General features: G+C 47.8%; 1 protein-coding gene across 1 annotated transcript in view; it reads left to right on the top strand.

Annotated features, from left to right (window-relative positions):
* Positions 1–5,469: 5,469 nt before the first annotated feature.
* The window catches only part of LOC134988367 (zinc finger protein ZFP2-like), a gene marked incomplete at its 5' end in the record, with an annotated part of 128,769 nt that continues 107,590 nt past the window's right edge, over positions 5,470–26,648 (top strand). The window contains 5 exons of the mRNA XM_063950546.1: positions 5,470–5,617; positions 8,630–8,821; positions 10,200–10,278; positions 10,397–10,494; positions 10,593–10,899. Coding sequence (XP_063806616.1) covers positions 5,470–5,617; positions 8,630–8,821; positions 10,200–10,278; positions 10,397–10,494; positions 10,593–10,899 — 824 coding nt within the window. The remainder of the gene's footprint in view (positions 5,618–8,629; positions 8,822–10,199; positions 10,279–10,396; positions 10,495–10,592; positions 10,900–26,648) is intronic.

Below are 26,648 nucleotides of genomic sequence, written 5' to 3'. Positions count from 1 at the left end.
ATTGCATAATCATGGATGTGCAGTGCTGCAGCTGCGTGGTCAGATTCCCTGTCGGATAATATTGATACTATGGATAGGGACAATATTTTGCTGACGATAGAGCATATAAAAGACGCCGTCTTATACATGCGTGATGCACAGAGGGATATTTGCCGGCTGGCATAAAAAATAAGCGCTATGTCCATTGCCACCAGAAACGGGTTATGGACTCGGCAATGGTCAGGCGATGCCGACTCGAAACGGCACATGGAAGTTTTGCCCTATAAGGGGGTGGAACTGTTTGGGGAGGGTCTTTCGGACCTCGTTTCCACAGCTACTGCTGGGAAATCGACCTTTTTGCCACAGGCTACCCCACAGCAAAAGAAAGCACCGTATTATCAGGTACAGTCCTTTCGGCCCCAGAAAGGCAAGAGGGCTAGAGGCTCATCCTTTCTGCCGAGAGGCAAAGGTAGGGGGAAAAAGCTGCAGCACACAGCTAGTTCCCAAGAGCAGAAGTCCTCCCCTGCGTCCGGTAAGTCCACAGCATGACGCTGGGGCTGCTCAGGCGGACCCGGGTACGGTGGGGGCCTGTCTCAGAAATTTCAGCGCACAGTGGGCTTTCTCACAGGTGGATCCCTGGGTCCTTCAAGTAGTATCTCAGGGGTATAGGCTGGAATTCGAGACGTCCCCCCCCCCCCCCCCCCCGCCGTTTCCTAAAATCTGCCTTACCGGCAACTCCCTCTGCCAGGGAGGCAGTGTTGGTGGCTATTCAAAAACTGTATTCACAGCAAGTGATTGTCAAGGTACCCCTCCTTCAGCAAGGAAAGGGTTACTATTCCACAATGTTTGTGGTACCGAAACCGGACGGTTCAGTGAGACCCATCTTAAATTTAAAATCCTTGAACACTTATATCAAAAGGTTCAAGTTCAAGATGGAATCGCTTAGGGCGGTTATTGCGAGCCTGGACGAGGGGGATTACATGGTCTCCCTGGACATCAAGGATGCGTACCTGCATGTCCCCATTTACCCTCCTCACCAGGAGTACCTCAGATTTGTGGTACAGGACTGTCACTATCAGTTCCAAACGCTGCCATTTGGGTTATCCACGGCACCGAGGGTCTTTACCAAGGTAATGGCCGAAATGATGATACTCCTTCGCAAGAAGGGAGTTTTAATTATCCCGTACTTGGACGATCTCCTAATAAAGGCGAGGTCCAAGGAACAGTTGGTAGTGGGGGTAGCACTTTCTCGGGAAGTGCTGCAACAGCACGGCTGGATTCTCAATATTCCAAAGTCACAGCTGGTCCCGACGACACGTCTTCTGTTCCTGGGATAGATTCTGGACACAGACCAGAAAAAAGTGTTTCTTCCAGTGGAAAAAGCAGAGGAGTTGTCATCTCTAGTCAGAGACCTCCTAAAACTGGGACAGGTGTCGGTACATCAATGCACACGAGTCCTGGAGAGAAAATGGTAGCTTCGTACGAAGCAATTCCATTCGGAAGGTTCCACGCAAGGACTTTCCAGTGGGACCTGTTGGACAAATGGTCCGGTTCCCATCTCCAGATGCAACAGCGGATAACCCTGTCGGCAAGGACCAGGGTGTCGCTGCTGTGGTGGCTGCAGAGGGCTCATCTACTAGAGGGCCGCAGATTTGGAATACAGGACTGGGTCCTGGTGACCACGGATGCCAGCCTTCGGGGCTGGGGTGCAGTCACACAGGGAAGAAATTTCCAAGGACTGTGGTCAAATCAGGAGATTTCGCTTCACATAAATATTCTGGAGCTAAGGGCCATTTACAATGCCCTAAGCCAAGCAAGTCCCCTGCTTCAGAACCGGCCGGTGCTGATCCAGTCAGACAACATCACGGTGGTCGCCCATGTAAACAGACAGGGCGGCACAAGAAGCAGGAGGGCAATGGCAGAAGCCACAAGGATTCTCCGATGGGCGGAAAATCATGTGTTAGCACGGACAGCAGTGTTCATTCCGGGAGTGGACAACTGGGAAGCAGACTTCCTCAGTAGGCACGACCTCCACCCGGGAGAATGGGGACTTCATCCAGAAGTCTTCCAACTGTTGGTAAACCGTTGGGAAAGACCACAGGTGGACATGATGGCGTCCCGCCTCAACAAAAAGCTAAAAAGATATTGCGCCAGGTCAAGGGACCCTCAGGCGATTTCTGTGGACGCTCTAGTAACACCGTGGGTGTACCAGTCGGTTTATGTGTTTCCTCCTCTGCCTCTCATTCCCAAGGTACTGCGAATAATAAGAAGGCGAGGAGTGAAAACTATTCTCGTGGTTCCGGATTGGCCAAGAAGAGCTTGGTACCCAGAACTTCAAGAGATGCTTTCAGAGGACCCATGGCCTCTACCACTCAGGCGGGACCTGCTGCAGCAGGGGCCCTGCCTGTTCCAAGACTTACCGCGGCTGCGTTTGATGGCATGGCGGTTGAACGCCGGATCCTAAAGGAAAAGGGCATTCCGGAGGAAGTCATTCCTACGCTGATTAAAGCTAGGAAGGATGTCAGTGCAAAACATTATCACCGCATTTGACGAAAATATGTTGCGTGGTGTGAGGCCAGGAAGGCCCCAACGGAGGAATTTCAACTGGGTCGATTCCTGCATTTCCTGCAAGCAGGGGTGACGTGGGCCTCAAATTGGGGTCCATTAAGGTCCAAATTTTGTCTCTGCCGATTTTCTTCCAGAAAGAACTGGCTTCACTGCCTGAAGTTCAGACTTTTTTGTCAAAGGAGTTCTGCATATTCAGCCTCTTTTTGTGCCCCCAGTGGCACCTTGGGATCTCAATGTGGTTTTGGAGTTCCTGAAATCACATTGGTTTGAGCCACTTAAGACTGTGGATTTGAAATATCTAACGTGGAAAGTGGTCATGCTGTTGGCCCTGGCTTCGGGCTTGCGTATGTCAGAATTGGCGGCTTTGTCCTGTAAAAGCCCTTATCTGATTTTCCATATGGATAGGGCAGAACTGAGGACTCGTCCTCAGTTTCTCCCGAAGGTGGTATCAGCTTTTCACTTGAACCAACCTATTGTGGTGCCTGCGGCTACTAGGGACTTGGAAGATTCCAAGTTACTAGACATAGTCAGGACCCTGAAAATTTATGTTTTCAGGACGGCTGGAGTCAGAAAAACTGACTCGCTGTTTATCCTGTATGCACCCAACAAGCTGGGTGCTCCTGCTTCTAAGCAAACTATCGCGCGCTGGATTTGTAGCACGATTCAGCTTGCGCATTCTGCGGTGGGACTACCGCAGCCTAAATCTGTAAAAGCCCATTCCACGAGGAAGGTGGGCTCAGCTTGGGCGGCTTCCCGAGGGGTCTCGGCTTTACAACTTTGCCGAGCTGCTACTTGGTCAGGGGCAAACACATTTGCAAAATTCTACAAATTTGATACCCTGGCTGAGGAGGACCTGGAGTTCTTTCATTCGGTGCTGCAGAGTCATCCGCACTCTCCCGCCCGTTTGGGAGCTTTGGTATAATCCCCATGGTCCTTACGGAGTCCCCAGCATCCACTAGGACGTCAGAGAAAATAAGAATTTACTCACCGGTAATTCTATTTCTCATAGTCCGTAGTGAATGCTGGGCGCCCATCCCAAGTGCGGATTGTCTGCAATACTTGTAAATAGTTATTGTTACACAAATCGGGTTGTTATTGCGAGCCATCTGTTCAGAGGCTCCGTTGTTATCATACTGTTAACCGGGGTTCCTATCACGAGTTATATGGTGTGATTGGTGTGGCTGGTATGAGTCTTACCCGGGATTCAAAATCCTTCCTTATTGTGTCAGCTCTTCCGGGCACAGTGTCCTAACTGAGGCTTGGAGGAGGGTCATGGGGGGAGGAGCCAGTGCACACCAGGTAGTCCTAAATCTTTCTTAGAGTGCCCAGTCTCCTGCGGAGCCCGTCTATTCCCCATGGTCCTTACGGAGTCCCCAGCATCCACTACGGACTACGAGAAATAGAATTACCGGTGAGTAAATTCTTATTTTTTTCATGCTCTGTGCGATGCCAACATCTGCACCCATGCAGCAAATAGGGGAGGGCAGCATCTAGAAGCAGGCACAGAGAGAGCGGCACTTTCTCCTCCTGGGGCTTCCTCGCTCACCCGCCTCAAGGGGCTCCCAGCTGCTCTTCCTTCATAGGCTGCAGAGGGTGTGGGTAGGAGGCAGGGTGCTGCGGGTCTAGCATGGCAGGAGCCTCTAGTATGGGAGGGCCAGGTTATAGCCTGCAGGCAGCTGGCACTGTACCCCGCTGCTGGTGACCCCGTCCGAGCCCCATCTCATGTTACTCCATGCAGCTGCTCCCCTGTCTGTCTCCTGCCGCCTTTCCCCTGTCTGTCTCCTGCCGTCTTTCCCCTGTCTGTCTCCTGCCGTCTTTCCCCTGTCTGTCTCCTGCCGTCTTTCCCCTGTCTGTCTCCTGCCGCCTTTCCCCTGTCTGTCACTTGCCGCCCTTCCCCTGTCTGTCACTTGCCGCCCTTCCCCTGTCTGTCTCCTGCCGCCTTTCCCCTGTCTGTCTCCTGCCGCCTTTCCCTTGTTTGTCTCCTGCCGCCTTTCCCCTGCATGTCTCCTGCCGCATTTCCCCTGCCTGTCTCCTGCCGCCTTTCCCCTGCCTGTCTCCGGCCGCCTTTCCCCTGTCTGTCTCCTGCCGCCTTATCCCTGCCTGTCTCCTGCCACCTTTCCCCTGCCTGTCTCCTGCCACCTTTCCCCTGCCTGTCTCCTGCCACCTTTCCCCTGCCGCCTTTCCACTGTCTGTCTCCTGCCGCCTTTCCACTGTCTGTCTCCTGCCGCCTTTCCACTGTCTGTCTCCTGCCGCCTTTCTCCTGCCTGTCTCCTGCCGCCTTTCCCCTGCCTGTCTTCTGCCGCCTTTCCCCTGCCTGTCTCCTGCCACCCCTTGCCTGTCTCCTGCCACATTTCCTTGCCTGTCTCCTGCCTCATTTCTTCTGCCTGTCGTGTTTCCCCTGCATGTATCCTGCCACCCTACAGCCTCATGCCAGTTTACTGCCACCCCCACCCTGCCGCACCCCTGCTTGTCTCCAGCCACCTTCCCCCTGCATGTCTCCTGCCGCCTTCCCCCTGCCTGTCTCCAGCCGCCTTCCCCCTGCCTGTCTCCTGCCACCCCTTGCCTGTCTCCGGCCGCCATTCCCTTGCCTGTCTCCGTCTGCCTTTCCCCTTCCGTTCTCCTGCAACCTTTCCCCTGCCTGGCTCCTGCAGCCTTCCCCCTGCCTGTCTCCTGCCGCCTTTCCAGGAGACCCTGTCCCTTCACAGTGTACTGAACATCAGCTCATTGTGACTCCACCCACAATAGCGCTACAATCTAGATCAGGAACACTATACAGTACAGCCTTATGGGGCTGGGTCACAGGAACCTCGGAGACACTGATCAGGACCCTATGGCTGTGGGGAAATAGGAGACTTAACTCACTCTATTCCACATTTACTATGTTACATGTGCAATATGTTTTATGTATTATATTTATTCCAGGAACTCCAGCTGTGAGAACGGAGTCTTTATTACACATCACACGTTCTGTATTCTCTCTGATTTACTGAGGATGGACAAGAACAGGAGTCATAGGACTGAGAGGATAATAAATATCACCCTGGAGATCATCTACCTGCTGACTGGGGAGGTGAGTGGATCTGGGAGCTTCACAGTGACCTTATATCTATAGTAATAATACAGGGACATGACTGGGGAGGTGAGAGGATCTGGGAGCATCACTGTGACCTTATATTTCTAGTAATAATACCGGGACATGACTGGGTAGCTGAGAGGATCTGGGAGCATCATTGTGACCTTATATCTATAGTAATAATACAGGGACATGACTGGGGAGGTAAGAGGATCTGGGAGTGTCACAGTGACATTACTTATATCTATAATAATAATACAGGGACATGACTGGGGAGGTGAGGGGGATCTGGCAGCTCACAGTGACATCACTTATATCTATAGTAATAATAAAGGGACATGACTGTGGGGGTGAGTGAATCTTGGAGCGCCACTGTGACCTTATATCTATATTAATAATACAGGGACATGACTGGGGAGGTGAGGGGATCTAGGAAAGGCACAGTGACGTCACATATATAGTAATAATACAGGGACATAACTGGGGAGGTGATGGGATCTGGGAGCATCACAGAGACATCACTTATATCTATGGTAATAATACAGGAACCTGACTTGGGAGGTGAGGGGATTTGGCAACCTCACAGTGAGTTCACTAATATCTATAGTCATAATAGAGGGACATGACATGGGAGGTGAGGGAATCTGGGAGCGTCACAGTGACCTAACATATCTATAGTAATAATACAGGGACGTGACTGGGGAGGTGATGGAAGATGGAATCTGATAGCGTCACAGTAACCTAACTTATATCTATAATAATACGTGGACATGACTGTGGAGGTGAGGGGATATGGAGGCGTCCCTGTGATGTCACATATATCTATAGTAATGATACAGGGACATGACTGGGGAGGTTAGGAGATCTGGAAGCGTCATTGTGACATAATATCTCTCTTGTACTAATACAAGGGACATGACTGGGGAGGTGAGGGGATCAGGGAGTGGCACAGTGACATCACATATCTATGGTAATAATACAGGGACATGACGGGAGTTGAGGGGTTCTGGGAGCACTACAGTGACTTCACTAATATCTATATTAGTAAGAATAATACAGGGACATGACCGGGGAGGTGTGGTGATCTGGGAGCATCACAGTGACTTCACTTATATCTATAATAATAATAATAATGCAGGGACATGACTGGGGAGGTGAGGGGATCTGAGAGTGTCACAGTGACATTACTTATATCTATAATAATAATACAGGGATATGACTGGGGAGGTGAGGGGATCTGGGAGCGTCACTTTGACATATCATATTTATAGTAATAATTCAGGGACGTGACGAGGTGAGGGGATCTGGCAGCTCACAGTGACATCACTTATATCTAAAGAAATAATACAGGGACATGACTGGGGAGGTGAGGGATCTGGGAGTGTCACAGTGACATCACTTATATCTATAGTAATAATACAGGGAGATGAATGGGGAGGTGATGCAATCTAGGAATGTCACAATAATGTCACATATAGCTATAGAAATACACAGGGACATAACTGGAGAGTTGAGGTGATCTTGGAGTGTCACAGTGACATCACTTATATCTATAGTAATAATACAGGGACCTGACTGGGGAGGTGAGGGGATCTGGGAGCCTCACTGTGACATCACTTATATCTATAGTAATAATACAGGGATATGACTGGAGGTGAGGGGATCTGGGAGTGTCACAGTGACATCACATATCTATAGTAATAATTCAGGAACCTGACTGGGGAAATGAGGGGATCTGGGAGCCTCACTGTGACATCACTTATATCTATAGTAATAATACAGGTATATTACTGGGGAGGTGAGGTAATCTGACAGCATCACAGTGACATCACTTATATCTATAGTAATAATACAGAAACATGACTGGGGAGGTGAGGGAATCTGGAAGCGTCCCTGTGATGTAACTTATATCTATAGTAATAAAACAGGGACATGACTGGGGAGGTGAGGGGATCTGGGAGCGTCACTTTGACATAGCATATTTATAGTAATAATTCAGGGACGTGACGAGGTGAGGGGATCTGGGAGCATCACAGTGACATCACTTATAACTTATATCTAAAGTAATAATACAGGGACATGACTGGGGAGGTAAGGGAATCTGGGAGCGTCACAGTGACCTAACTTATATCTATAGTAATAATACAGGGATATGAACAGAGAGGTGAGAGAGTATGGTAGCATAACTGTAACATTACTTATTTTTAGTAATAATACAGGGACATGACTGGGGAGTTGAGGGGATCTGGGATTGTCACTGTGACATTACTTATATCTATTGTGATAATACGAGAACATGACTGGGGAGGTGAGGGGATCTGGGAGAGGCGCAATGATGTCACATATCTATAGTAATAATACAAGGACATGACTGGGGAGGTGAGGGAATCTGGGAGTTTCACAGTGACGTCACTTATGTCTATAGTAATAATACAGAGACGTGACTGGGGAGGTGAGGAGATCTGGAAGCGTCACAGTGATGTCACTTATATCAATAGAAATAATACAGGGACATGACTGGGGAGGTGAGGGGATCTGGGAGCGTCAATGTGACATCACATATCTATAGTAATAATACAGGGTCATGACTGGGGAGGTTAGCGGATCTGGGAGCTATACAGTGACATTACTTTAGTAGTAATACAAAGAAATGACTGAGAAGGTGAGGAGATCCGAGAGCATTACAGTGACGTCACTAATATCTATAGTCATAATACAGGGACATGACTGGGGAGGTGAGGGAATCGGAACGTCACAGTGACAGCACATATCTATAGTAATAATACAGGGACCTGACTGGGGAGGTGAAGGGATTTTGGAGCTTCATAGTGACGTCACTCATATCTATAGAAATAATACAGGGACATGACTGGGGAGGTGAGATGATTTAGAAGCGTCACTGTGAAGTCACTTATATCTATAGTAATAATAAAGGGACATGACTGGGGAGGTGAGGGGGGGTGTCTGGGAGTGTATATATTGATATTTGATGTCTCCTCCATTACTCAGGATTACACAGTAGTGAAGAAGACATCCAATGAGTGTGAGATATTCAACAGCTGTCCCCGTGTGTCAGGAGGACTGAGTAGAACCCAGAGACCCATCCCAGTGCCTCCACCTCACTCACTAATACATGAGAGACTCAATGACCAAAAGATCCTGGAACTCACCAACAAGATCATTCAGCTGCTGACTGGAGAGGTGACTGCTGGGAATGGGGCATTACACAGTAACACCAGGGGACGTGCCTGGGTGATGACTAGAGAGGTGATTGCTGGGAATGGGGCATTATACAGTAACACCAGGGGATGTGTTTGGGTGATAACTGGAGAGGTGACTGCTGGGAATGGGGCATTATACAGTAACACCAGGGGACGTGTCTGGGTGATGACTGGGGAGGTGACTGCTTGGAATGGGGCATTATACAGTAACACCAGGGGATGTCTCTGAGTGATGACTGGAGAGATTACTACTGGGAATGGGACATTATACAGTAACACCGGGGGACGTGTCTGGGTGATGACTGGAGAGGTGACTGCTGGGAATGGGGCATTATACAGTAACACCGGGGGATGTGTCTGGGTGATGACTGGAGAGGTGACTGCTGGGAATGGGGCATTATACATTAACACCAGGGGATGTGTCTGGGTGATGACTGGAGAGGTGACTACTGGGAATGGGACATTATACAGTAGCACCGGGGGATGTGTCTGGGTGATGACTGGAGAGGTGACTGCTGGGAATGGGACATTATACAGTAACACCGGGGGATGTGTCTGGGTGATGACTGGAGAGGTGACCGCTGGGAATGGGACATTATACAGTAACATCAGGGGACGTGTCTGGGTGGTGACTGGAGAGGTGACTGCTGGGAATGGGGCATTATACAGTAACACCAGGGGATGTGTCTGGGTGATGATTGGAGAGGTGACTGCTGGGAATGGGGCATTATACAGTAACACCAGGGGATGTGTCTTGGTGATGACTGGAGAGGTGACTGCTGGGAATGGGGCATTATACAGTAACACCAGGGGATGTGTCTGGGTGATGACTGGAGAGGTAACTGCTGGGAATGGGACATTATACAGTAACACCAGGGGACGTGTCTGGGAGATGACTGGAGAGGTGACTGCTGGGAATGGGACATTATACAGTAACACCAGGGGATGTGTCTGGGTGATGACTGGAGAGGTGACTGTCGGGAATGGGGCATTATACAGTAACACCAGGAGATGTGTCTGGGTGATGATTGGAGAGGTGACTGCTGGGAATGGGGCATTATACAGTAACACCGGGGGATGTGTCTGGGTGGTGACTGGAGAGGTGACTGCTGGGAATGGGGCATTATACAGTAACACCAGGGGATGTGTCTGGGTGATGACTGGAGTGGTGACTGCTGGGAATGGGACATTATACAGTAACACCAGGGGACGTGTCTGGGTGATGACTGGAGAGGTGACTGCTGGGAATGGGACATTATACAGTAACACCAGGGGATGTGTCTGGGTGATGACTGTATCACTGTGTGTGTCAGGTTCCTATAAGGTGTCAGGATGTCACTGTCTATGTCTCCATGCAGGAGGAGGAGTATATAGAGGAACACAGGGGTCTGTACAAGGACGTGATGATGGAGAATCACTGGCCCCTCACATCACTGGGTAAGAGGAGACTGTCATGTATTGTACAGGGGAGAGCAGGTATGGGGGCCCCTATATACACACATCATCTGATAATCACATATATACACTGTACTCAGTCACTGTGTGTCTCCTACAGATGGACCCAGCAACAGAGATACCCCAGAGAGATGTCCCCGTCCTCTGTATTCCCAGGATTGTACAGAGGAGAATCACAGGATCCCACAGGAGGATCAGGTAGGTGGGATGTAGGGTCTCCCCAATAAACCAAAGTGACTGTCACTATATGTTGTGTAGAGGAGCTGTGTGTCACTATATTTGTCTTGTTAAAATAGGATGAAGCCCAATTAAATAATATTAAAATCAAAGATACAGAGGGAGAAGAAGAGATGTATGTGACTGATATAAAGGCAGAAGATATAGATGGAGAAGAAGAGACGTATGTGACTGATATGAAGGCAGAAGATACAGAGGGAGAAGAAGAGACGTATGTGACTGATATGAAGGCAGAAGATATAGATGGAGAAGAAGAGACGTATGTGACTGATATAAAGGCAGAAGATATAGATGGAGAAGAAGAGACGTATGTGAGGGGTGATCAGCAGTCTAAGGAGGAGGAGATCCCTACAGATATCAGCACAGGTGAGTAATAAACACTTATTACAGAACAGAGTCACATATTCTCCTTTATTAGTCACTACAGCAATCTCTTATCCTACACCCTCCTCTGTCAGTACAAACTAATGAGGAATTTTTTTTTCCCAGTGTGGAGTTTAGAACCATCACCTCTATTATACTCCTGCTCTCACCCTCACATCATGTCACTGTGTGTTACCATCCCAGAGAGCTGACCAGTCTCTTCCCCACACTCTCTGGGGTATATTGTACGTCAGGAGCCACCAGCCCCTATTATACTCCTGCTCTTTCCCTCACATCATGTCACTGTGTGGTACCAGCCCAGAGATCTGACCAGTCTCCTCCCCACACTCTCTGGTGTATCTCATACACCAGGAGCCATCAGCCACTATTATACTCCTGCTCTCCCTCTCTCATCATGTCACTGTGTGTTACCAGCCCAGAGATCTGACCAGTCTCCTCCCCACACTCTCTGGTGTATCTCATACATCAGGAGCCATCAGCCCCTATTATACTCCTGCTCTCCCCCTCACATCATGTCACTGTGTGTTACCAGCCCAGAGATCTGACCAGTCTCCTCCCCACACTCTCTGGTGTATCTCATACACCAGGAGCCATCAGCCACTATTATACTCCTGCTCTCCCTCTCTCATCATGTCACTGTGTGTTACCAGCCCAGAGATCTGACCAGTCTCCTCCCCACACTCTCTGGTGTATCTCATACATCAGGAGCCATCATCCCCTATTATACTCCTGCTCTCTCCCTCACATTATTTCACTGTGTTACTAGCCCAGATATCTGACCAGTCTCCTCCCCACACTCTCTGGTGTATCTCATACATCAGGAGCCATCATCCCCTATTATACTCCTGCTTTCTCCCTCACATTATTTCACTGTGTTACTAGCCCAGATATCTGACCAGTCTCCTCCCCACACTCTTTGGTATATCTCATACATCAGGAGCCATCAGCCCATATTAATCCCATGGTCTTCTTATCATGTCACTGAGGTCAGGTAGGATTTTTTTTCTGTAACTAACATGGTGTTGAGTCTCGGCAATAAGAAGGCAAGCTGAGAACTGAGCTAGAACGCCAGTCTCCTTTTTCGAGTAGGCCGTGACATTGGTCTTCAGCACACGGATGAGTAATGCATAATAGTAGGTCACTGGATTCAGTGGACCATGCTTTAATTAAGAATTGGAATCTCTTAATAGTTCTTATTCTAAAGCAGAGTAATGGGAAGTGTATGTGACAGGATGGTCTTCATTCCTTAATATAGGTATTCCATTCCTAGTATGTCTGCAAGTAGAGACCTCATAGATAGAAAAGTTCATCCTTCATGAGCAAACAGATTGATTATGGGGAGTGATATTCTGTACAGATGTCCTGGAGAAGGTATCCAGACAATCCCTGTTATACAGAGTGGAGATCATGTAAAGAGGGATAGACACCTTGATAGAAGAACGGTCTGGTTATGCCCCTTGGCTAGAGAATCGTTCCGGTATTGCCCCTGCACTAGAGTATCGGTCCGGTATTGCCCCTGCGCTAGAGTATCGGTCCGGTTTTGCCCTTGGCTAGAGGAACAGTCCGGTTTTGCCCCTGGCTAGAAGAACGGTCCGGTCAGGCCCCTGGACAGCAGGTGATCACTAAAAAAGCCTAGTTAATCTCCCATTTATAGCGGATCTTTCTCCTGGAGAAAAATTAAATGATACTAAAATTCTCAGGTGAAAATGACTGTGTATTCTCATTATCTGTAACGTCCGCAATTTAAAGACCTTAGAAACTGTAGGCTAGCAAGACAGTTCAATAGGAGACTACGTAGAAAGCCCTTTCGAATGTGTTCTTCTAGCACCACACAACTGCACAGTACGCAGACATTTGGCCGCTTTATCAGAAATCAGTGAGAAATGGATAAAGTATTGAATTCCATCAGTATTCAAAGGGAAAAGTCTTTATACAGGACTCCATCATTCCTAGATTAGAGTTAAAGTCTATGCACGGTTGTCGACTGAATAAGTCTTCTCTACATCCTACAGATCAGAAAGGCTGAAAAAATACTCTCTCTAATATCCATTAAGGGATATTGGGGAATTAGTACGATGGGGTATAGATGGGGTCCAAAGGAGCCAGTGCACTTTACATTTCTTCCACTGGGTGTGCTGGCGGCTCCTCTCTGTGCCCCCTAATACAGGCAGTTTAGAAACATGTGCCCTCAGGAGAGGATGCCACTCTGGAGCTCCAGAGGATTTTCTTCCGTTTTATTTTGAACTTTATTTTCGGGATGCTGTTTGGGCGTCAGTATACCTGCACCGTGTGAGTGGGGGGAGGGGGGGTCCTGAGAGGTTGTTGGTACCGCGGGGCATTGCGCCTCGTTGGTCGCAATTGCAGCATGCCGCACACCCCTAACGTAGCCTGAAGGTCAGAAGAGTGGTGAGTACAAACCGGGGGCCCTGCTAGGGGGGTCCCCTGGTTCTTGGTGCGGTGCTATGGCAGGGGCGGCATACAGGACCCTCCCTTAGAGGGACCCGCTATAGCCCCCCTGTGTACACTGGCAGCGGTGGTGAAATCAATGTGATGTTTCACACTTATAAGGAGACTTTGCCAGTATAAATATCTACACAGCTCCGGCGCCATTACACGGTTCGGAGCTACCCCAGAGCGGGACCAGCGGCATTTTGGCGCCTTCCTCTGCTCACTGCTGCAGCAGCAAGGACACACAGTTCCTCCAGACAAATGGGGGAGAGCCGCTATTATTACACAATTAGAGTCCTGAAAAGGACAAGAACTCCGGTGTTCACCGTGATATAAACACAGCCTGCAATCTTACTGAGGCTGACAGGCTTGGGTGTGCTGTCCCTCTCACTCTCTGTCTCCTCACATACAGTAAGGGCAGGCTTGCTATGTAATAACGTGTGTGTGTGTGTGTGTGTCTGAGTGTTGTCTACTCTAAACATGGTAAAACACCAATTATGCAGTGTATGTTGCAACAGATTCTCTCCCTCTATAGATGGTTCCCTATCATGTGAACAATGCAGTCAGTCTTCCCAAGTTAGTGATGAAGTCAGGCGTCATCCTGGCTCGGTGCCATAAAGACTATGATGGCAGACATGTCATCTCAGCTTACTGCTAATACTCAGAAAAAGCTCAGTGTCACCTTCCCTGATTCTCCGGAACTAGATGACATATTTAAGAAAGCCTGGAAAAACCCTGATAAAAATAAAAAATATCAGGTTACAAAATGGTTTTTGCACACTTCCCCATTTACACCTGAAGGTAGGAAGAATTGGGAAGAACCCCCAGCTGTAGACATATCAGTCTCCCGTTTCTTAAAAAAGGTGGTACTACCAGCATCTGGCTCCTTTACATTATAGAACCCTGGGGATAGGAAAATAGAGACTACACTAAAGTCTACTTACACAGCGGCTGGTGTATCACAAAGACCCGTGCTTGTGGGTTCCTGGATGACACATGCCAGTCATACATGGGCAACTCAAATTCAAGAGGGCCTTGCGGGGGATATGTCCCTGGTCACTACGGTGACTCTCATAAAACACATTCAAGACACTGCAGGCATCCTGTGTGACTCTCTCAAGGAGATAGGCGCTATTAATACTAGGACTACTGCATGGCAGTGTCAGCACGCAGAGCTTTGTGGCTGCGTCACTGGATAGTGGATGCAGATTCCAAGCACAGTGTGGAGTCTCTTCCTTAGGGGAGTTGGATACATGGATTTCTAAGGTTACTGCAGGAAAATCCGCATTTCTCTTTTCTGGGGACGTCTAACCAGTCCTTTTGGACAACAAGGTTTAGATCAAGAATCAGAGGTGCCTGCACTGCAGCGAGAAGCACCAGAAGTAAGGCAAGAAAACCAGCCGCTGCATGTTCTCAGGAACAAAGCACCAGTTCAGCTTTCACGAAGGCCTCAGCATGACCCCCCCCCCCCCCCCCACACACACACACACACACACACACATCGAGGGGATCTCGATGTGGGAGCTCGACTGCGTCACTTCAGCCGCAACTGGGAAAGCCCCTACCAGGATACCTGGGTACAGGACCTCATTTCTCAGGGCTACAAGCTGGAGTTCAGCAGCGCTCCTCCCCAACAATTTTTCAAATCAAGCTTACCAGTTTTGGAGGATACATGAGTTACGCTGCAACAGGCCATCCTAAAGTTGGTCCAGTCCCAAGTCATTGTTCCAGTGCCACTACAACAACAAGGAAAGGGTTACTACTCCATCCTGTTTGTGGTACCAAAACCGGACGGTTCGGTAAGGCCCATTCTGAATCTAAAATCCTTGAACTCTTACCTAAAGGTTTTCAAGTTCAAGATGGAATCCTTGCAAGCAGTGATTGCTGGTCTGGAAGAATGGGAGTTCATGGTCTTGCTGGATATAAAGGTCGATTATCTCCATATCCTGATTTGGCCACCTCATCGGGCCTACCTGCGGTTTGCCCTGCTGAACGATCACTACCAGTTCCAGGCACTACCCTTCGGCCTGTCCACAGCTCCGAGGGTCTTCACGAAGTAATGGTGGAGATGATGTTCCACTCCGAATCCAGGGTGTCAATATTGTCCCTTACCTGGATGATCTCTTGATAAAAGTGACATCCAGGGAACTTCTAGTACTCAATATAGACCGCACTATTCAGCTTCTGCTATAACATGTATGGATCCTCAATTTACAGATGTCCCACCTGGAGCTTACTCAGTGGCTTCTATTCCTGGGAATGTTTCTGGATACTGTGGCAATCCAGTACGGAAAGTTCCATGCCAGAACATTTCAATTGGATCTCCTGAGCAAGTGATCCGGATCACATGTTCAGATGCATTGGATAATACGTCTGTCACCTCAGGCCAGGATCTCCCTCTTGTGGTGGCTACAGTCCTCAAACCTGCTGGAAGGTTGAAGTTTTGGGACTCAGGATTGGATTCTCCTCATGACAGATGAGTCTGAGAGGATGGGGAGCTGTCACCCAAGGGGCTCAGTTCCAGGGCAAGTGATCAGCCCACGAAGCCCTACTTCTAATCAACATTATGGAACGTCGGGTGATCTACAATTCTCTGCTTCTGGCCTCTCCTCTGCTTAGGAATCGAGCGATCCAGGTTCAGTCGGACAACGCCATGGCGGTGGCTTACATAAATCGCCATGGAGGGACAAAAAGCAGAGCCTGCATGCGAGAAGTGTCAAAGATACTCCTCTGGGAAGAAAGAAATGCAATGTCCGTCATCTTCAATCTGGGGGTGGACTACAGGGAAGCGGACTTCATGAGTCGTCATGATCTCCACCCCTCCCAGGGTGGTTCCATCAACAGGTGTTTTAACAGATAATTTGTCAGCGTCCGGAATCTTACCGGTACGCTGGCTTCCTTGGCCTTGTGCGGGCAGCAGCGGAGGTGGGCTGCTGCGCCGGATCCGTGGGCAGCAGTAGCGGCGGTGAGGGGGTCCGCTCGTGGCGGCGGGATGCCCTTGCTGAGCCGTTGCTAGGAGACCAGGGGCAGTGAGCAATGTGGCTTTGCAAAAAGGTGTGCATTACTGGGGGCTGCCATGTTGGAGACCAAGTTTTAAGCATAGTTCCTGTTTCCTGTTTCTTCCAGCCAATCCAGGGGAAGCTCTCCCTATAAAAGGGGGCTGATTTAGGACAGGGACGCCAGTGCTTCAAGTTACAACCCTGTTGTAGGTGCTTTAGCCTGTGCTCCCAGGATTCCTGCTGTATTCTGGTTACTCCTGATCCTGCTTGGTCGGTTCTCTGTTGCTGCTGCAGCCCTGCCGTTTCTAGCCTGCTACTGCCTGTGGAAGCGCTCCTGGAAAACCCGGTCCAGTAAGACTCTTTGGGCACAGTCGGCCCCGGATCTTCTGCCTCATCTTTCAAGCCACACTCCACAGATCTCTTTCACCAGCCACGCCTTTGTACCACCGACTATAGCCTGCAGATTACCTGTTAGGGTCTCCTGCCCTGTGCTGCCACGTCGTCATGGCAACCGGGAGACAAGTGCTAGCGGAGTAACCTGAGCGCAGCTGATACTCCGGTTCGGGTCTTTTGCTGTGCAGTGGTTATAGGCTCTGTGCACGGCAGGGGATCCGGTGCTGGTTTTTGTGCTCACAGTCTGTGAGGTCTGAGTGGGGCGTGGACAGCACCTGCTTTATAAGGCCTCTTCTCAGGGTAAGCAGATGCTGCTGAATCTTTGTTGGTTAGTCAGTTCATGAAAGTTAGCCAGTACTGTGTAGCTTTGTATTTGTTTGTTGCTTACTGCAAATAGGCCTGGGGATTTGGTATTACACTCTGCCAATCCAGACCTAGCAGTAAGACTGGAGTCAGTCGTTTAGCTTGCTGGGGTTCTGTTACTACTCTGTGAATTTAGCAAGTTTGCGGCTGTATTCTAAGACTTGCCTGTCTAATCCTGTCTCACTGTGCTAGGTGTCAGGGGTCAGTTTAGTGGCAGTAAGCTGAACCTGTGCACTGCAAGTGAGAATTAGGATTGTGGAGACTCTCCTTGTGTCTATCATTCCATCTCTGACCAAGGAGTTTACTGCCACACCCGTTGGTAACCCTTTAGGGTTTACTGTTGCCCTTAGCAACAGCATTTCGGGTTCTCTACGTATTAAAACACAACATCTTGCTTTTCCCATCTGAGCAGTTCTAATACAAGGGAGATACCCAGTTCCTTAGCCTCTGGGCTTCTCTGTTCACTTTGTGTGTATTTTGTTACCCTATCACCTTCTGTGTACGTTATGTCATATTCCCCAGTCTGTCTGTGAGTCCATTTGTTTTGCATAACAGTTCAAACACCAGTACATTCCTGCAGGCACTGGAGTGCATAACAGTTCTGACACCAGTACTTTCCTGCAGGCACTGGTGTGCATAACATTACCTTCAGCCTCGTTTTCCAAACCACAGTCCACAATCCTTGTCTCCAGCCACGGCTTCAACCACCATCCACAGTTCCACAGTTCATCATCTACAGTCTCGTCTTTCAAATCACAGTCCACAGTTCTTCGCCCCCAGCCACGTCTTTAACCATTGTGCACCAGCCGCTGTTCTTTACCTCAGCCCTGTACATAATAAATACTTTCCATTGACTCTCAAACCCCGCCTACGTTCTTCATTGCTCCGTGTCCCATGCGAAGAAACTATATCCAGCCCCCTCATCTGGTTCATTCACAGCCTGCTACCTTCTCGGGCAAATCTCAGCTGCCGGATCCTCAAACTTTGCTAGACGTGACATAATTGACCTGTGGGGCTGCCCACAGATAGACATAATGGCTTCTCGACTCAACAAGAAGCTTCGCTGGTATTGCTCAAGAACCAGGAACCCTCAGGCGAGGGCAATAGATTCGCCGACGTCCCCTTGGCCTTACTGGCTGGTCTACCTGTTTCCTCGATTCCATTGCTCCCGAGGGTGCTAAAGCGATTCAGAAATCAAGGAGTCCAGGCAATTCTGATTGCCCTGGATTGGCCTCGGAGGACATGGTAAGCAGATCTTCTGAACATGTCCGTCGCAGACTCTTGGCCTCTGCCAATGAGAAGATATCTTCTGCAACAAGGACCGTTCATCTACCCGATCTTACGGCAACTTTGTTTGACGGCATGGAGGTTGAGCGGAACATCCTAGCTCACAAAGGCTTTTCCAAAAAGATTATTGCAACCATGGTTCAGGCCAGAAAGCCTGTGACGTCAAAACACTATCATCATATCTGGAGGAGATATCTTTTGGTATGAGGAACGCATGTATCCACCTGCAGAATTCTTGTGTTTCCTGCAGACTGGAGTGAATAAGGGCTTATGTCTGGGTTCCATTAAGGTGCATATTTCAGCTCTCTCAATGTTCTTTCAGAAGAAGTTTACAGTGTTGCCAGAAGTTCAGACCTTAGGGGTAATTTTGAGTTGATCGCAGCTGGAATTTTGTTAGCAGTTGGGCAAAACCATGTGCACTGCAGGGGAGTCAGATATAACATGTGCAGAGAGAGAGAGATTTCTAAAAGTGTTGGTTTCTGAGTTAATTACCTTACACAGCTTCGTGTCGTCTGCAAAGATTGACACTGTGTTTTCCAGGCCTATTCCTAGATCATTGATAAATATAATGAACATCAGTGGGCCAAGAACAGACCCTTGTGGTATTCCACTGACTACTGATGCCCAGCTGGAGAACATCCCATTGACCACTACTTGTTGTTCCCTGTTGTCCAACCAATTACCTATTCAAGTACAAATAATATTTCCTAGGCCAAGTTCCCTTAATTTGTGGACCAGTCTCCTATGTGGCACTGTATCGAAGGCTTTTGCAAAATCTAAGTAAACCACGTCCACTGCTTTTCCAGGGTCCAGATTCTCGCTCACTTCCTCATAGAAGCTAATTAAGTTGGTTTGACATGACCTGTTCCTTACAAACCCATGTTGACTTTTAGTAATAAACTTAGTTGCATGTAGGTGCTCCTCTATGCTATCCCTCAAAATGCCTTCTAATATTTTACCCACTATAGAGGTTAAACTAACTGGTCTATAGTTTCCAGGATTATTTTTAGTTCCCTTTTTAAATAAAGGCACTACCTCAGCTATACGCCAATCCTTTGGTACCATGCCTGATCTAATCGAACTATTGAAAATCGGGTATAGGGGTTTAGCTAGCTGTGTCCTAAGCTCCATAATAACCCTCGGATGCAAACCGTCTGGGCCTGGTGATTTATTAATCTTTATTTTGCTTATTCTCTCCAGGACTACTTCCTCACTTAAACAGGTATCTAGCCAAGAGTCATTACATTCACTGTCGTTAAGCAATACTGTCACCTGTGCATCCTCCATGGTGAATACTGACGAAAAAAAATTGTTCAATATTTCAGCTTTTAATTTGTCATCGTTTGTCAAGGATCCCAATTCATCCTCTAATGGGCCCACGTTCTCCTTCTTCAACCTTTTACTGTTTATATATTTATAAAACTTTTTAGGATTGATTTTACTCTATAGCGATTTGCTTTTCATTAGCAATTTTAGCTGCTCTTATTACTTTTTTGCATATTTTATTGCATTCCTTGTAAAACTGGAATGACTCCTCCCCACCATTAGATTTAAATGTTTTAAAAGCACGCCTCTTATTAGCCATTGCTTCTTTGACCTCCTTATTAAGCCACATTGGTTTGTGCTTAATACTCCTGCGTTTACTGCTCATTGGAATGAATTTGTGACTATTGCTTTCAAGCAACCCTTTTAAAGTATCCCACATTTCCGATGTGTCCTTGCCATGAAACAACTCATCCCAGTCAATGCTGTTTAGTGCCCGTCTCGGCATATTAAAGTTAGCTTTTCTGAAGTTTAATGTTTTGGTTGCTCCCTTATAGCTATTTTTCTTGAAACTGATGTCAAAAGTGATCATATAATGATCGCTGTTTCCCAAGGTCTCCCCAACTTTAATGTTTGATATAATGTCCACGTTATTGGTAATAACTAGGTCCAGAATAGTTTTACCTCTAATTGATTCAGGAATTGATCCTTCAATGTATTTAAAAACCTGTTGCTCCTAGTTTTTAAACATGAATCGTTCCTCCAATTTATATCAGGATAGTTAAAGTCTCCTAACACTAGGATGTCCCCCATTCCTGCTGCTTTTTCTATTTGCTGTAGGAGTTGTTCCTCATCATGTATGCTGATATCCGGTTGCTTGCAACGTGTCAATGACTAGTTTCTTTGCCTCAGTGCCCTCACTTGTGATATCAACCCATAGCGACTCCACATTATCTCCAATCCCCTTGCAGATAGTATCTATTACGCATGGTTTAAGAGATGGTTTACTGAAGAGACATATCCCTCCTCCCCTTTTGGTAGCCCTATCCCTCCTAAAAAGAGAAAGACCCTCCAAAAACGCAACCAGGTCATTGTCACGGCCCCCCCGTCACAACAGGGAGAAGGCTTTTATTCGAGCCACTTCGTGGTCCCGAAGCCGGATGGCTCGGTCAGACCGATCCTAAACCTGCAGTCCCTCAATTTCTATCTAAAAAAGTTCAAATTCAAGATGGAGTCGCTCCGAGCAGTGAGTTCCAGTCTGGAGGAAGGGGATTTTATGGTGTTGGTGGACATAAAGGATGCCTACTTACATGTTCCCATTTATCCTCCGCATCAGGCTTACCTGAGGTTTGCAATTCAGGATTGTCATTACCAATTTCAGATGTTGCCGTTTGGTCTTTCCACGGCTCCGAGTATTTTTACCAAGGTAATAGCGGAAATGATGGTTCTCCTTCGCAAGCAAAGAGTAACGATTATCCCGTACTTGGATGATCTTCTGATAAAGGCGAGATCCAGGGACCAGTTGGTGCAAAACATTGCACTCTCCCTGACAGTTCTTCAACAACATGGTTGGCTCCTAAAGTTGCCAAAATCACAGTTGATTCCGACGACCTGGCTGACGTTTTTGGGAATGATACTGGACACAGAACTACAGAGTTTTTCTTCCAGTGGAGAAGGCTCAGGAAATTCAGGGTCTGGTCAAACAAATTCTGAAACCAGCCAGAGTGTCAATCCATCAATGCACTCGCTTGCTGGGGAAGATGGTTGTGGCTTACAAGGCCATTCAGTTTGGCAGATTCCATGCCAGAGTGTCCCAGTGGGACCTGTTGGACAAGTGGTTCGGATCCCACCTACACATGCACCGGAGGATAATCCTGTCTTCCAAGACCAGAATCTCTTTCCTGTGGTGGCTGCACAGCTCTCACCTCCTAGAGGGGCACAGGTTCGGGATCCAGGACTGGATCCTAGTAACCACAGATGCAAGCCTCCGAGGCTGGGGAGCAGTGACACAGGGGGAAAACTTCCAAGGAAGATAGTCAAGTCAGGAGACTTGTCTTCACATAAACGTTCTGGAGTTAATGGCTATTTACAACGGCCTTCTACAAACGGAACGTCTTTGTCACAATCTGCCTGTACTGATCAAGTCGGACAATATAACAGCAGTAGCATACGTATACTGCCAGGGCGGAACAAAGAGCAGAGCGGCAATGGCAGAAGCTACAAAGATTCTCCGCTAGGCGGAAAAACATACAGTTGCTCGGTTGGCAGTCTTCATACCAGGAGTGGACAACTGGGAAACAGACTTCCTCAGCAGGCATGATCTCCATCCAGTAGAGTGGAGCCTCCATCAGGAGGTCTTCACAGAAGTGACAAGTCTTTGGGGAGTTCCTCAAATAGACATGATGGCGTCTCGTCGCAACAAGAAGCTACAGAGATATTGTTTCAGGTCGAGGGACCCTCAAGCAATGGTAGTGGATGCACTGGTGACACCGTGGGTGTTTCAGTTGGAATATGTATTCCCTCAACTTCCTCTCATTCCAAAAGTTCTAAAGATCATAAGAAGTACAAAGATTCAAGCGATCCTCATTGTCCCAGGCTGGCCAAGGAGGGCTTGGTATCCAGATCTTCAGGAATTACTCGTAGAAGATCCCTGGCCTCTTCCTCTCCGCGAGGACCTGTTACGGCAAGGGCCATGCGTGTATCAAGACTTACTGCGGCTACGTTTGACGGCATGGTGGTTGAACGCAAAATCCTAGCCCGAAAGGGTATTCCCAGTGAAGTCATTCCCACACTTATTCAGGCCAGAAAAGGAGTAACGTCTAAACATTACCACCGTATTTGGAGAAAATATGTTTCTTGGTGTGAATCCAAGAAAGCTCCTACAGAGGGATTTCAGCTAGTATGTTTTCTCCATTTTCTACACGCAGGTGTGGATGCGGGCCTAAAATTGGGCTCAGTAAAGGTACCGATTTCAGCCTTATCGGTTTTCTTTCAGAAACAATTGGCCTCCCTTCCAGAAGTTCAGACCTTCGTGAAGGGTGTGTTGCACATCCAACCTCCATTTGTGCCCCCAGTGGCACAGTGGGATCTTAATGTGGTGTTGCAGTTCCTTCAATAACATTGCTTTGAACCTTTACGTAAGGTGGAATTGAAATTCCTCACTTGGAAAGTGATCATCCTGTTGGCCTTGGCATCCGCGAGGCGGGTGTCTGAGCGGCCTTGTCTCACAAGAGCCCTTATTTGATCTTTCATGAAGATAGAGCAGAGTTGAGAACTCGTCAACAATTTCTGCCGAAAGTGGTTTCATCTTTCCACATGAACCAAGCTATTGTGGTGCCAGTGGCTACTGACGCCTTATGAGTCAAAGTATCTGGATGTGGTCAGAGCTTTGAAAATTTATGTCGCCAGAACGGCTCAAATCAGGAAAACGGAGGCTCTGTTTGTCCTGTATGCTCCCAACAAGATTGGGTGTCCTACTTCCAGGCAGACTATTGCAGGCTGGATCTGTAATACGATTCAGCAGGCTCATTCTACGGCGGGATTGCCGTTACCAAAATCGGTAAAAGCCCATTTGACTAGGAAGGTGGGCTCATCCTGGGCGGCTGCCCGGGGAGTCTTGGCATTACAACTTTGCCGAACAGCTACTTGGTCAGGGTCAAACACTTTTGCTAAGTTTTACAAGTTTGATACCTTGGCCGATGATGACCTCCAGTTTGGTCAATCAGTGCTGCAGAGTCATCCGCACTCTCCCGCCGGTACTAGAGCTTTGGTATAACCCCATGGTTCTAATGGTGACCCCAGCATCCTCTAGGACAGGGGTGGGGAACCTTTGGCCCTCCAGCTGTTGTTGAACTACACATAAAAGCATGCCTTGCTACAATTTTGCTATTTGGCCATGCTAAAACTGTTGCAGGGCATGCTGGGATGTGTATTTCAACAACAGCTGGAGGGCCACAGGTTCCCCACCCCTGCTCTAGGACGTATGAGAAAATAGGATTTTAATACCTACCGGTAAATCCTTTTCTCTTAGTCCGTAGAGGATGCTGGGCGCCCATCCCAGTGCGTACTGTATCTGCAGTTATTCATTGTGGTTACACACATGTTGTGTTACAGTTATAGTCGGCATGTTGCTGACGTTGTTCATGCCGTTGGCTTGTGTTCTATGGAATGCCATGTTGTGCGGCTTGTTTGAGGTGAAAGCTGGTATGTATCTCACCTTAGTTTAACAATAAATCCTTTCCTCGAAATGTCCATCTCCCTGGGCACAGTTCCTATAACTGGAGTCTGGAGGAGGGGCATAGAGGGAGGAGCCAGTTCACATCCTTTGAAAGTCTTAAAGTGCCCATGTCTCCTGCGGATCCGGTCTATACCCCATGGTTCTAATGGTGACCCCAGCATCCTCTACGGACTAAGAGAAAAGGATTTACCGGTAGGTATTAAAATCCTATTTCTTGTAGCGTTTGAAAAAACGATTTAAGAAATCGGGTCTGTCTGGCATGAGGGGCATAGAGAGAAGTGAGGGTGACATATTTATAATGAATTTTCCCAACTAGAATCCAATATCTACCATTGCAATCCACCCACTTGCTTTCCAGGTGAAAGGGGCAGGATCTATGGGAAAGGATGGATACACCACAGGAGATAGAGCATGCTGGATAGTTATTGGTAAACTGAGGGGGAGAGTGCAATGGAACATGTGATTCCTGAATGGCTACCACCGCCGCCTTCTGGTCAGCGAAATATTTTATTGGAAGACCTCTTATGAGGAGAATTAAGAGACTTACAAACTATGAGGAGAATTAAGAGACTTAAAAACTTCACCGTGATAGAGAGAGATCAGATCATGGTATGAAACATCTAGGATCATCTGTGTAAAGTCCAGTAGAGTCTGTAGGGCGTGTGCATACTTCAATCTATCCAATAACAGATAGAAAAGGAAAGAAAAAATGGGAGCCAGAAATAGCATCCATAAAGGAGCTAGAGATTCCGTCACTAGGGTACTGGGACAGAAAGGTAGAAAAAGGTGGCGGTCGGGCCTAAAAGGGGGACCTGCGAACTACCCCAAGTAGCCATACGAGAGGCAAAATCTAGTCATCATAGTAACAATTGTACAAAGAAATATCAAATCTCAATGTAACCAATATATCCAAAGGAGGTAAAGGCCAGGAACATGGCCTGATATCCAATGTAGGTTCTACCAACACCGTTATAAGGGCAACAGGATGTTAGAGGAATCAGTCATGCTTTACCTGAACACCCAAACATTCTAGAAAGGTATTATGAAACGTAACAGTGGAAAGAATATCAGACCATATAGCAATTATATAGCACAGGAAATAAAGATAAAAATACACGTTTTATACCCAAGAGCAAATAAATATGGGCCAAAAATAGATCCATGCCCAGAGTAACTGAGAGTAACCTCACCGCTGACCACAAAGTTCCCACCATTGGTTACAATGGAGCGCATAGGCGCTACATTGTAACACTGCCGTGTGCCGCCTGTCATACAGTACAGGAGCACACAGCCGATCAGGAGGGTGCCAAACGTGGCGCTCCCTGATTGGCTGATGGAACCTTCTTGGACTTAAGTCAGAGTTGGTTCCAGGCATTCGGGGAAAGGGGTCCCATGTGAAAACATGGGGCCCCTTTCAGTTCGTGGTCGGGTATCCGTTTTTTTATTTTTACAAGTACGTGGATTACAAAAGGATTACAAGCCGAGGAGCCTTCTACACTGGATTTGGTGAGTATAATTTTATCAACAGGTACACCATGGATTCTACTGGAGAAGAGGACCGACCCTCGTGTGAACATAAGGTAAGTATGTGTATATGGTGGTATGCATGTATGTATTAAAGTTATACTTTCAAGGTGTGTGTGTGTGATGTCTTTATTGGGGTATTTTTTTAGTACTAGTACTACAGGTACCAGCGGGCCCGTTTTTCCGCCGCATGCTGGTACTTGTGGTTCTCCAAGTACCAGCTTGCGGGGGAGGCTTGCTGGGCCTTGTAGTACTGCTACTAAAAACAATATCAAACACTTTTAACAAAGGCTATCAGCCCCCCATCCGCAGCCCTTGGATGGGGGGGACAGCCTCGGGCTTCACCCCTGGCCCTTGGGTGGCTGGGGGGGGGGGACCCCTTTATTGAAGGGGTCCCCACTCCCCCAGGGTACCCCGGCCAGGGGTGACTAGTTGGATATTTAATGCCACGGCCGCAGGGCACTGTATAAAAGTGACCCCCGGCTGTGGCATTATCTGTCCAGCTAGTGGAGCCCGGTGCTGGTTGCAAAAATACGGGGGACCCCTACTCCTTTTTGTCACCCATATTTTTGGAACCAGGACCAGGCGCAGAGCCCGATGCTGGTTGTTTAAATATGGGGGAACCCCTGTCCATTTTTTCCCCATATTTCTGCAACCAGGATCGGCTCAAAGAGCCCGAGGCTGGTTTGGCTTAGGAGGGGGACCCCACGCAATTTTTTTTCACATTTTAAACTACTTTATAAAATATAAAAAGGTGCACAATGAACCCCAGCACGGATCTCACAGATTCGTCCATGATTCATTGTGTTAAAGTCGGCAGTGTTTTGCTAATCACTCCCGTAATACACTGTAAAAAATTACGAATGACATCGACATCGGAAAACACGAAAATGCAGAATACGACAGCTTAGTAAATTAGTCGTAATCAATTAAAAAAGTTGCAGTTTTACACTTTCGATGTCATTCGTAATTAATCTCCAACCAAATCGGTAGAATTACGAATGTTAGTAAATATACCCCCATGTCTTCCTGAAGGGTGTCATGTGCTGAAATCAGATCTTTGTGAGACACAACAATCTCTTTCATCTCAGTCTGTACGAGTGCCAATCTCACTGATATCAGACCTCAAAGCTTGAATATTAGAGTTAAGTTCTGAAGTTAGTTCAGTCCTTAAATGTAAATAACATAGAATGTATAGAGCGTAGAGTAACAGGATC

This window comes from Pseudophryne corroboree, unplaced genomic scaffold (genome assembly GCF_028390025.1).
Source record: "Pseudophryne corroboree isolate aPseCor3 unplaced genomic scaffold, aPseCor3.hap2 scaffold_1057, whole genome shotgun sequence".
NCBI classification, from domain to species: domain Eukaryota; kingdom Metazoa; phylum Chordata; class Amphibia; order Anura; family Myobatrachidae; genus Pseudophryne; species Pseudophryne corroboree.
The sequence above is the reverse complement of the archived record's forward strand: the minus strand, read 5'-3'. Positions and strand labels throughout refer to the sequence as shown.